The sequence below is a fragment of the Nanorana parkeri genome, unplaced genomic scaffold (assembly GCF_000935625.1).
Source record: "Nanorana parkeri isolate BGI_ZX_2015 unplaced genomic scaffold, ASM93562v1 scaffold345, whole genome shotgun sequence".
Lineage (NCBI taxonomy): Eukaryota > Metazoa > Chordata > Amphibia > Anura > Dicroglossidae > Nanorana > Nanorana parkeri.
In genome coordinates this window covers 21,552-33,311 of record NW_017306613.1, presented here as the reverse complement: position 1 = coordinate 33,311, position 11,760 = coordinate 21,552, and the positions used below count along the sequence as shown (strand labels likewise).

Sequence of the window (11,760 nt, the reverse complement as noted above, 5' to 3'; positions counted from 1 at the left end):
CGGTATGCAGGAGCTTGCTGTACACATAAGCTGAAGTTTAAGGCTTAATAGTCCAAAGAGCAGGAGCTCTGGCATGTGGCGGAGCAATGGCATGGAGTTTCCAAAACCTACATTATTTTCAGCCTCCATAAGGCACCAAAAGGGGTGGATTGAAAGGTATGCAAAGTAATGAAATCCTCTGGGCATATGTACTGACAGTGTATTTATCTTTTCTTGGTGGATTATTCCTTCAAGAGATTTTGCAAAGGTCCTCTGGTCTTGGTTCAGTGGTTTGATACAAAGCTTCCAAGATTCCAGCTCCCAACAAAATGCACTGATTTCATCTTATAGTGACTGGAGATTTCCACTCACAGACATCAATCTAATTTCCTTTAATTGCATAGCAATGAAAAAAAAAGGAGAAACGCCATCATCTCAGCTGCCTTCCTCCTATACGTATGGAGTCCAATGATGGTCTTAAAGGTGACCTCCCCTTTCTTCGATCTTCAAATACCATTTCAAAGATGATATTGGAGCTTTGCAGACACAGTTTTGCACCCCTTAACAGAGTAAATCTTTTCCTCCTTGGGGTAATAAGTCATCTCTTTGGCCACTGTGCTGATCAGGTCTTCATCTTCCAGAAAGCCACGCTGCCGAACCTCCGCCCTCACGCACATCTTCACGTGCTCAAATTCCATTGGCAGGAATGGTACGAAGAAGTCGATCAGGTTTTTGGCTATCAGGCTGCTGTGCCACAAGCCGCCTGTAGATGGAGACAAAAGGGCATTTTAGAAGGAACACAGCAATTAGGACAATTCAATGACAGCTAAGTAATAATCAGTGTACTGCAAATGCAGGACATACAATACTGCGTCGGAAAATCTTCTCAATTTACCTTATAAAAAAAAAAAAAAGTTCTCAGACAGAGCAAGTGTTTAAGAATGTCAATGTGCTGGTCTACAAACTCTTGACACTCATTTTGTGCAACCTCCCTCCTTTAGATCTCTACCTCCCAGTGCTTCCAGGAGGCTGCAGCAAAAGGGGCATGCAGGGATAAAGAGCAAATCATTTATTTCTAAATGATCAGGGCTGTGCATACATTTACTGCCTTCTGAGTGTTTGTAACCTGCTGAGACATTGACTTTTGATATCTCCTGGATTGTTGTAGTATGCGCCCAGAATTAGGTGTTCGCAGAACATCAAAGCACTCGCAACCAAAAGATTTTATATTGTGTGGCCTGATGTACTCAGAAACATGAGCAAGAAAAGTGAACAAATAAACCTATTAGTAGATTGTATACCCGGAGTATCTCTGCACAGCAAAAACTATAACTTGTTCTGCATTCACTTCTGTGCAGAGAAGGTGCTTGTTCATTCTACAGCTGCAGGAAAGATGCTGGATTTCATCTACCAAAACCGGGACTAATATGGTCCATTGATTCCTTGTACTCTAGGTGGGTCAACACTTCCTCCTGCTTCACTATGCTGAACATGCCCCTTTGGTCTGTGAACTACAAGGAGCAACTTTGTGACGTGCATAGGGTCTTTAAAGGAGAACTATGAGGCGAGTGCTTTTCACTCACCTCATAGTTCTAGCCGACCTGTGACAATGAGACTGTCACAGGTCGGCTCAGTAGACCGGGAGGTGAGCGAACACATACCGGCGTTCGCTCACCTCTCGATCCTGTCACGGCTCTCTGCCGTGACAGGGGAGGGGCTGGATTCCCCCCTACCCGCGCTGACTGGCGGAACGTACAGGGGAGGAGGCGGGTACAGCTGGCTCTGCCTCTAGATAGGCAGAGCCAGCTGTCACTCAAGCAGCTGGACGGATCCAGACATAATTGTCAGGATCCGCTTCAGGTGTGGCGTTTCAGTATACCGCGAGCTACAGCTTGCGGTATACTGAGCTTAGGGTGACGGAAGGACGCTAGTTTGTGTCCTCCCGTTACCTGAAGGAGAACTATGGGGAAAAGCCTTAACCCCATAGTTCTCCTTTAAGGAGTGCCGGATGCAGTAGAGTCCTGTTGCTCACTGCTTGCCCCTAGAGAAGCCTTTCTCTACCAGAGTGCAGCAGCACCCTGGGTTGTCTCCTGACTGTCAGGGGTACCTAATTATTTTTTTTTACAATGTCATGCATCTAAATAGTGGAGGCCAGCTGGGCAACAGTGCCATGGAAACACATGATGCCAATCCAGGGTGGGCTGTGGCCTGGGTTCCCCATAAAATCCTTACCAGACCCCTATCTGGTGTCTGGTATATATTTTTATGGGGAACCACACATCGTTTTTTACATTTACTTTTTTTTTTTTTACATTTTAGACCAGAGTGCCCCAAGATAATGCATAGTTTTAAAGGGTGCCACAACTAAAAAAAAAAACCTCCCTAGGCAGTGCAAGTAAGGGCATTGTCACACTGGAGCTTCCCAGTGTCTAAGGGGCTAGCATGGAAAACATTATTTTCCTGTACACAACACTGACATACAGAATGCTGGGAGGTGTCGTTTTAATGCACTCACGTGACGGTCTTGATTCCCTGAGTTAACATTTGTGTTACTTTAAATATTCATTATTCAAATCATTGCTGAAAAGAATGAGTCTTATGGAAAAATGATGATTGTTATGGATTAGTGGCTTTCAAGCTGAGCTGGCCTGCAAAGCATTATGGGAGCTTGATTGGACAAGATGAATGTATTCTAAAACTGTCTGCAGAATGTTGATCAGCAGATTCTACATTACTCAGTGGTGCAATTATTTGGAGTGTCTGGAGTTGGGATTCAAATCAATAATAGCATTGGGTCACATGGTTTACGGTTTATACAAATGAGCACAAGCAGATCCCCCACTGTTGTACTACTATAGCTGTGTATACTACTATAGCTGTGTGCACTACCATAAGAATTATCCAAGAACATCGTTAACAAAATCATTATAAATTAACTGACTTGCTGTATGCAAGCTTACACTGGTTACTCGCGCAAACCCACATACAGTATAGCGTACAGACATATTCCCTACACCAGAGGTAGGCAGCCTTGGCTCTCCGGCTGTGCTGAAACTACAAATCCCATAAGGCATTGCAAGCCACAGGCATGACTCCCAGAGGCAGAAGCATGATGGGATTTGTAGTTCCAGCACAGCTGGGAAAGCCAAGGTTGCCTACCCCCTGCCTTACACGCAGAAAGCCTGCAACTACTATGTGCTATGTTGAATACACCAATGTGCCCGTGTGTGGAAGCCCTAAAACTTTAAAGATAAACAAAATGTATTCAACCTAGCTGGTAGAACAAATCACTTTAAAGTGGAAGTCAAGGCAATTTTTTTTTTTTTCATCTGTAGCAAATCTTACTGGTTACGGAACTTTGACATTACTGCTCTGCGGTCAGAATTCATGGTAAATCAGGCGCTAAATCTCATTCCCGTTTGAGGTAACAGTTCCGGAAGGCTGTAGTGGTGGCACCACAATAAAATGGCAGCGACTGTGCCACTACGGTGCAGCATGTGCAGTGGAGGGGGAACTTTCTAGACACATCATTACCTCTCCCACACCGTCTAGTTTTGAGAGCGCAACAAATCAAGCATAAGTCTAGTGAAGGGTTATTAGTAGGGCTGGTAATGATTAAATATTTTGTGTTCGATTAATCTAAATTTTTTTTAATCGATTATTAACGCACAGTCAAAAAGTTTAACGATTAATCGAGAAATTAATCTTTAAATTTCCACAGCCCTAGTTATTAGTCATAATGATAAGATAGAAGGTATAGAAAACATGTTCCAGGGGCTCACAGATCCTTCATCAGGGCTTATATGCTGGCAACACCTGAAGATAATACTGGACAACTGTGGGAAAGAGGAACAAGTAACCAGAAACAAGTGGGCTATACTTCTGACCTTCTCGTTACTGGACTCATACTTGATTTGTGCTGCTCTCATCATTTATATATACCCTTCAGACAGTTCCAGGGATCCCCAGGAACACCCTGGTTAACAGAGAGCAGCCTTTACAATTGTGGAGTTCCCCATCTTGTTTAATTTGTACTGAATTTGCGTTTATGTTACCTTTCCATGTCTATTCTGTATATTACAAGTATACTCACTGCAATTCTCTTTAATACTCCTATGATTGGGATACTGCAATACAGAACTGTCTGTTAATAACCTTCCAAATTTAATAAAATGTAATTGTTAAAAAAAAAAAAATTGTGGAGTTGAAACTCATTCCTCATACACATCTGTGCCCAGCAACCTACCAATATATATATATTTTTTTAACCATCCATTGACTGCCTGCATTGTACCTCTCTCCCATGACCACATCACATGTAACCAACTAGTCCCTCTGCAGTGATCCGTCCTCATAAGCTGCATCCTGGGAATTAAGAAGCCGATGAGCAGGATCATGGGACATCATGGGGTTTTAGAGGAATATTTCATGGAACTAGCACTATTTATTTCTATAGGAAAATATTCCTTTATTGAGCCATTTATTTATTTTGTTTGCTTTTATACTCACCATCATTAGAGTTGAAGGCATAGAGGGCTAAATGGTGTTCCACATCAGACAGCTTGATGTCTTCCCTCTCTCTTCCCGTCTTCCAGAAATGCAAGGCCAACTCCGAGATGTATTCCCCTCCAGCGTTACTGAAGCATAGAAAAATGGAGGTCAAGAATCAGGAAGAAGTATCGGTAGTTCTACATACAAGTAGGACATAAGGAACTTTCTCTGCTCTGCAACGGCAATAGCTATGCTGTTAAAAGGTCCATCTACCCAAATGGAATAAGATATAGGTGGGGCCTGGATGGCTGACTAAGCCCCTATCTTCTTATATGTTTTGGATACAGCAATGCGATCTCTTTGCCATAGTTCATGACTCTGTTCCAGGCCACGTGGAAGTCCATAAAAAAAAAAAAAATGAATGCAGCAGGAAGAGCGGGATCCTCCGAAAAGGCAACAGTAAGTGTGCAGACCTCGCCAACAGAGTACCTAAAACGTATAAGAAACTGACAGGTGGTCCAGGTATCCAGCACTACCTAAACGGGAATATCAAAACAGGGTGGACTGACCCTTTTAACTACTACTATAACCCTTTATTTATAATGCGCCATATTGTACAGGTAAGCAATAACAGGGGTTTATTACAAGGTACACAACCCAGGCAAGTACCCAATAGGAAAAGAGGGCCCCTTGTGATGAAGGTCTTCTTTTAAAAAAAGAACAAAGTTCCTCCTGGCCGATGTCGATGCCACTTTAGCTGTTCTGCTTGTAAATGTGGAGAAATATATAAATAAATATACTTTTTTTTTTTGCTTCTTTTAATTGTTTAAGGTTGATGACCATTATGGTGTGGTTTGACCTGCCCTGTGCTTCTTTGGATGCAGCTGGTCTTTTCAAGTACTGTTCTTGTTGTCTAAATTATGAGTCGTACTCTAAGCGCATTGAACGGAGCCCTGTTGTGGGACTGGCCGCCCCTGCCCCGTAGGATCCCAAAGAAGTCTACAGGCCTCCTCCTCCCGGCCGGGAGACAGGTCCCGTAAAAGTCTACGTACGGTCCTCTGTAAGTCAACGGGCCTTGTCCTTCTCCCGGCCGGGAGACAAGAGGTAGATGGGTCCCATAAAAGTCTACATACGTTCCTCGGTAAGTCTACGGGCCTTGTCCTTCTCCCAGCCGGGAGACAGAGGTAGACGAGTACCATAAAAGTCTACGTAGTGTCCTCTGTAAGTCTACAGGCCTTGTCCTTCTCCTGGCCGGGGGACAGAGGTAGATGAGTCCCATAAAAGTCTATGTACGGTCCTCTGTAAGTCTACAGGCCTTGTCCTTCTCCTGGCCGGGGGACAGAGGTAGACGAGTCCCATAAAAGTCTACGTACGGTCCTCTGTAAGTCTACAGGCCTTGCCCTTTTCCCGGTCGGGAGACAGAGGTAGACAGGTCCCATAAAAGTCTACGTACGGTCCTCTGTAAGCCTACAGGCCTTGTCCTTTTCCCTGCCGGGAGACAGAGGTAGACGAGTCCCATAAAAGTCTACGTACGGTCCTCTGTAAGCCTACGGGCCTTGTCCTTCTCCTGGCCCGGAGACAGAGGTAGACAAGTCCCATAAAAGTCTACATACAGTCCTCGGTAAGTCTACAGGCCTTGTCCTTATTCCGGCCGGGAGTCAGAGGTAGACGAGACCCATAAAAGTCTACGTACGGTCCTCTGTAAACAATATTGTGATTTTCTGCAATTACCTGAGGAAAATGAAGATGGCTCTGCGGTAGGACACCCCACCAATGTGTTCGTAGTAATCGAGGAATGGCTTTATGGCATCAATTAGACCGCGCTGCATCTTATCTACCTCGTCAAATATGAAGATGGATCGCTCGCAGGCTGACACGTTCCCTCGGATCCACAACTGTAACTGGTCCTGTGAAACCACAGTAAAAAAAAAAAAAGAGAAATAAAAAAGATAAGCAAGCAGCCCAATAATTCAAACGAGCAGCTGGCTACAACAAGCAATATCAGCGGGCCATCCTGTGTGTGTTCAGATTGGACAATACAATATACACTTCTCATGTAAAATCGGAGTAAGGGTCTGTGTTGACAGGCTTTGGCCTTTGTCTAGATGGCATCAGTTTGAGACTCTTCTGAGATCATTCAGATTTGATTGATTGGTGCATTTGACCTATGGCTGACCACCTTCTTACTATGCATCCCCATAGCCAAACAGACAAACACGCCAATAAATGTATAATGTGGATATTTTACATTTCTGTTCATCCAGTCCTCAGATTTACACAGCCCTGCAAAACCACACACAAAAGGCAGATAACACAACTTACAGTTAAGGAAAACAGTGGTATCCTCTCTCCACCCCATGCATGCCGATGTATATATTACATCACTTCCGCATTCTTGTGTCACTCTCCAGCCTCAGACGCTGGAGAGAAGCTGATGAAGCAGATCTCTGCTTCATCAGCTTCTTTGGGGGTCCCTAGGTGACATTATGGGTCTTGGAGACCCCTGATGTCTCCATAAAAGAGGACCTGTCACGTCTCTTTGCTATCACATGGGAGGATTTCTTAGCCCTCTATGTGATAGCAATGTGGAAAAAAAAAAGAAAAAAATAAAGGAAAAATAAAATGTAAGTTTCCAAAAAATAAATAAATTAAAAGTTACACATGAAAAAGAATTTAAAAAAATATTTTTTTTAAAGTCCCCACCCATACATGCAAACATGTGTTTGGTGCGCATACGTGCGAATGCGCCCATTACGCCGCACATATTGCGGCGAACGTCGCAGTGAGAGCAATAATTTTAGACCCATCAATCGTTGATAACACTAAACTGATGATCGGTAAAAGCTTTTAAAGCGTCGCCTATGGTCAATTTTAGGCATGGTAGTTTTTTGCGATTTCGCGGGTGCGCACAATTTTAAGGCTTGACATGTTTGGTGTCTATTTACCCGACGTGACCCCGTCTTTTTTTATTTTACCAAAAAATTGGGTGATAATAATTGTTTCCAAACAAAATGGAAAAAACTATTTTTCCTCAAAATTTTCAGTAATTTTTCCTTTATATACGTAGGACCCTGTTTCCCCGAAAATAAGGACCCTGTTTCCCCGAAAATAAGACCTACCCCGAAAATAAGACCCAGTACTATTTTGGGGAATTGCTAAAATATAAGACCTGTCCCGAAAATAAGACCTAGTTGTAACCATTCCTGGGGCCGGTGGTGGCATAAGGGGGAACTTGAAGAGCCGCGGGAGAGGCAGGAGAGAATCAGCGGTGCCAACGAAGCCAGCGCTAGAGGAAGCAGCGGAGGGAGCAGAGCCGCATAAGCCATAGTTCTAGCCGACTTGTGACAATGAGAGTGTCACAGGTCGGCTCAGTAGATCGGGAGGTGAGCGAACACATACCGGCGTTCGCTCACCTCTCGATCCTGTCACGGCTCTCTGCCGTGACAGGGGAGGGGCTGGATTCCCCCTCCCCGCTCCGATCCGATCCACCAGCGCTGACTGGCGGAACGGACGGGGGAGGGGTCGGGTACAGCTGGCTCTGCCTCTAGATAGGCAGAGCCAGCTGTCACTCACGCAGCTGGGCGGATCCCGGCATAATTGTCGGGATCCGCTTCAGCTGCGGCGTTTCAGTATACCGCGAGCAGTAGCTGTATACTGAGCCTAGGGTGACGGGAGGACGCTAGTTTGTGTCCTCCCGTTACCCTAAGGAGAACTATGGGGAAAAGCCCTGACCCCATAGTTCTCCTTTAAAGCTTCACCCCTCCGTAGTTTGTAGATGGTGTAATACCAGCCAACACTTTTTGTACAGAAGGTTAAAACCTCTCTCCTAATGAATTGCTGCCTCAGACCACACTAGGGTGATTTCTAACTTCCTGTCCAGAGACAGTACTGTCACCTAGACAGGAAGTGAGGGTAAACCATCAACAGGGGACAAAGAGATCCATGGTGGAACAGCTCAGTATAAATGAATGGACTGAATCCAATGGGTTTTACCTTGTAGACATCTATCAGGTCAGCATGTGGAAAGTGCAGGGTGGCCACAAACTGATGTACGTGTTTACTCTTCAGGCCCTCGGGGTAAACATGGCGGGCCAGGATTTGGCTGACGTAGTTCTTGCCGGTACCCGTCCAGCCGTGAAAGGAAAGTGCTAGAGGTTTCTTAGGGTTTCTGTTCTCCAGGAATCCTGGCACTGCCTTCAAGATCACCCGCTTGGCCAGGTGCTGCCCGAAGATGTTCTCCTCGAAGTCGACCTGGAGAGCTGGAAGAAAGCATGGACGGTGCAATTAACCATTTATGGCAAAGACATCAAAACACAAAACAGATAAAGCCTCAATAGTCAGGCGCCGGCTGTGAATTGAAGTAGCATTGGCGACCTGGCTCCTGGGATTTGTCCAGCCCTGGGTTAGAGTGAAGGCAAAGCCTGATCACTATTTTGATGGATTCAGAATCCACCGGATCAGCATGACGGCCGGGCAACTCGCATTTTGTGAAGAAATCAGCAACTGCAGCCTCCGTATTTTCCTCAGAACAAAAAGAAAGGAGTGAAGACCGGCGGGATGTAGGTGTCGTTTTAGAATTAGATCTGTACTATTCGAGTCAGTTGTCACCTGCGCAGGTTTAAACTGAAACTCCAGACAAAACCTTTTCCAGTTACGCAGCTAGAAAGGGTCAGTACTAGGTCTGGTTACCTTCGAAAGTCAAAATAGAGGTTACAGCATTTTGATCGCACCGGACCGCAGGCACAATGTGCCTTGCGATCCCGTGCGGCCGGAGGACGTGGCTGCGGTGCCATTCACTTCAATGGCCCGCCACGCCCCCTCCTGCCCCACAAAATTGAGCCGGCCACAATACGATGCAGTGCGTTCTGGCGAGAATCGGGCCGGAACGCACTGCATCTGGTGTGAACCTAGCCTCACTCTCACTTCCTGCCCTGGTGACTACTGTCCCAGGAACAGAAAGTGATGGCTACTCCTAACTTTTAGAGTTGTCACCTGAACTGGGGGCCGAGGTGGAATCTCCCTATGGGGACACTTGTTAAAGGTATGATCTCTCCTCAGTATGGCTCAGTATGGAGAGATTTCATCTCACTTCCTGTTGCATCTCCTGGACAGGAAGTAATATACAGATGACTTGCCACACTCCTTACCGGAAATTCCAAATGCTCTGGCCTTAAAGGAGAATTATGAGGCAAGTGATTTTCACTCTCATAATCTGAGCCGACCTGTGACCACGATCCTCCAGCGCTGACTGGCGGAACGGATGGGGGTGGGTACAGCTGGCTCTGTTTCTAGATAGGCAGAGCCAGCTGTCACTCACGCAGCTGGCTGGATCCAGACAGAATTGTCCGGATCCGTTCCGGCGTCTCAGTATACCGCGAGCTTTGGGTGACGGGAGGACCCCAAAGCTCCCCGTTACCCTTAGGAGAACTATGGGGAAAAGCCCTAACCCTATAGTTGTCCTCTAAGGGAAAGACAGCTGCTATAGGTGAAATGCATCCTCACCAGGGCTTGAATAATTACACGGCCGGCCGGGAGCTTTACATTCAAGCGATCGGGCGTTTCTAGAGATGCCCGATCGCTTGTATTAGCAGCTGTCACTGCCGTTGCCGGTCCCGAGATCTGCTGTGCCTAGTGTGGCTGGGACCGGCACAGCTGCTCTGTGACAAGCGATCAAAAGGGAGTTTAATACACGATCTCCCTCTGATCTCCTCTCTGTTAAGGGTGGGCTCGGGCGTGTTCGTAGCTCCACGTGCCGAGCCTGCCAGGAAGCTGACAGCGCCAATCACAGGCCACGGAGACATTTCCCGATCTCTGCAGCTGCAGGCCGGGAAAATGTCTCAGTACCTGCGGTGGGCGCTGCGCGCTGTCAGCTTCCTGGCAGGCTCGGCACATGGAGCTGCGAACATGCCCGAGCCCACCCTTACTCTCCGTCCCCGAATGCAGGAAGTGATGTATATTACATCACTTCCTGCATTCAGTGTCACTCTCCAGCTTCAGAAGCATATCTCTGCTTCATCAGCTTCTGTGGGGGTCCCTAAGTGACATTAGAGGTCTTGGAGACCACTGATGTCTCCATAAAGAGGACCTGGTCATGTAAATTGGCTATCACATAGGGTGCTTCTTAGCTCCACATGTGATAGCAATACGTTAAGTGTAAAAAAAAAAAAAAAAAAGAAAAAAAAAAAAAAAAGGGGAAAAAAAAAAACAAAACATTAAAAAAAAAAAAAACACACTACTTTTTTTTGTTAAAGTTCCCCCGCCCCCCACGTGCAGTACAGCCTTCTCGGCCAAACCTCTTGCTTCTAACTAAACCGGAAGTCAGATGGTTGGAGATTTCGATAGAACACCGTCACTCTGTAGAGATTTCATCTCACTTCCTGTTGCATCTATATGACAGAAGTGAAATCGTCTTAATGGGGGCATCAAACAGACTGATAGGGGGGTCCAGCCATTATCGCCCAGCAGGTGCACAAATGCTTTAGCCAAAAGTCACATTAGTTTCTATGGGGGAAAACAGGAAGACCCTGACAATGGTCAGACACCAAACCCAGGACGCTAGACTGTCGCTCAATCCGGTCATATACAGGTGTCGATTGTACCCTTTAACCTGGCCACACACACAATACAATCTGGTTGTACAATCTCCTTTACACTGTGTGATACAAGAACAAACATAAAACAATCCATTCAATTACTATCGAGTCGTTCAGGCCTTTGCACTTCATAGCTGATGGTGGATCTGAAGAAGGTTGTACCATTACATTGTGTGGCATTCACATTCAATCCCAGCACCATGCCAATGCAGCAGAGCAATCTGGTCCAGTACCACCGGGAAAGCTAAGATTTGTAGTTCCCCTGGCTCACCTGTGACATTGATGTTTCCACCCAGTTGGCACTGATCGGGGGAATACCAGTGCACGCCATAGTAGGTGATGACTCCTGTGACAATGGCACCGACGGTCATGGAGATCGGTTCCACACATCGTGCTGTGAGTGGTAACAGCAACCAGACAAGCGCCCCGACCACTTTCATTTCACCCACCAAGCTATGCAGGGGGAGGGCCTTCCAACTGTCCAACGAGCCACTTCCGTTGCTGAGCGGCGGCCATCTTTACTGAGGGCAAACGGTTTCTTTTCCCTTCATTGTCTCCGCCCCCCCCAGTATCTGTCAGACATCATCATCATCTGTCAGAAATCATAGGTATTGCTGGGCTCAGGTTCTCGGTGACAACAGCGCTTCTCTTACTAATTTCCTCTCTCAGCATGCTGCCAGTGAGGGCTATTCCTGCT

The 11,760-nt window shown here is 46.2% G+C and overlaps 1 protein-coding gene across 1 annotated transcript; it reads right to left on the bottom strand.

Moving 5' to 3' along the window:
- Window positions 1–497: 497 nt before the first annotated feature.
- Window positions 498–11,529, bottom strand: TOR1A (torsin family 1 member A). Its single transcript, XM_018558540.1, has 5 exons — window positions 11,335–11,529; window positions 8,464–8,729; window positions 6,202–6,377; window positions 4,489–4,616; window positions 498–742 (listed from the first exon to the last, which is right to left on the bottom strand). The coding sequence occupies exons 1-5, from the start codon at window positions 11,501–11,503 to the stop codon at window positions 498–500; spliced, it is 984 nt and encodes a 327-aa protein (XP_018414042.1). The 5' UTR covers window positions 11,504–11,529.
- Window positions 11,530–11,760: the final 231 nt, after the last annotated feature.

Bases quoted from the DNA above. Each gene is read 5' to 3' on its own strand.
- TOR1A (XM_018558540.1), bottom strand. From the start codon at position 11,503: ATGAAAGTGGTCGGGGCGCTTGTCTGGTTGCTGTTACCACTCACAGCA. The intron at 6,378-8,463 runs GTAAAACCCATT...GTGGTTTCACAG, and splicing joins ACCTGATAGATGTCTACAAG to GACCAGTTACAGTTGTGGAT. The intron at 743-4,488 runs GTGAGTATAAAA...CTCCATCTACAG, and splicing joins TGCCTTCAACTCTAATGATG to GCGGCTTGTGGCACAGCAGC.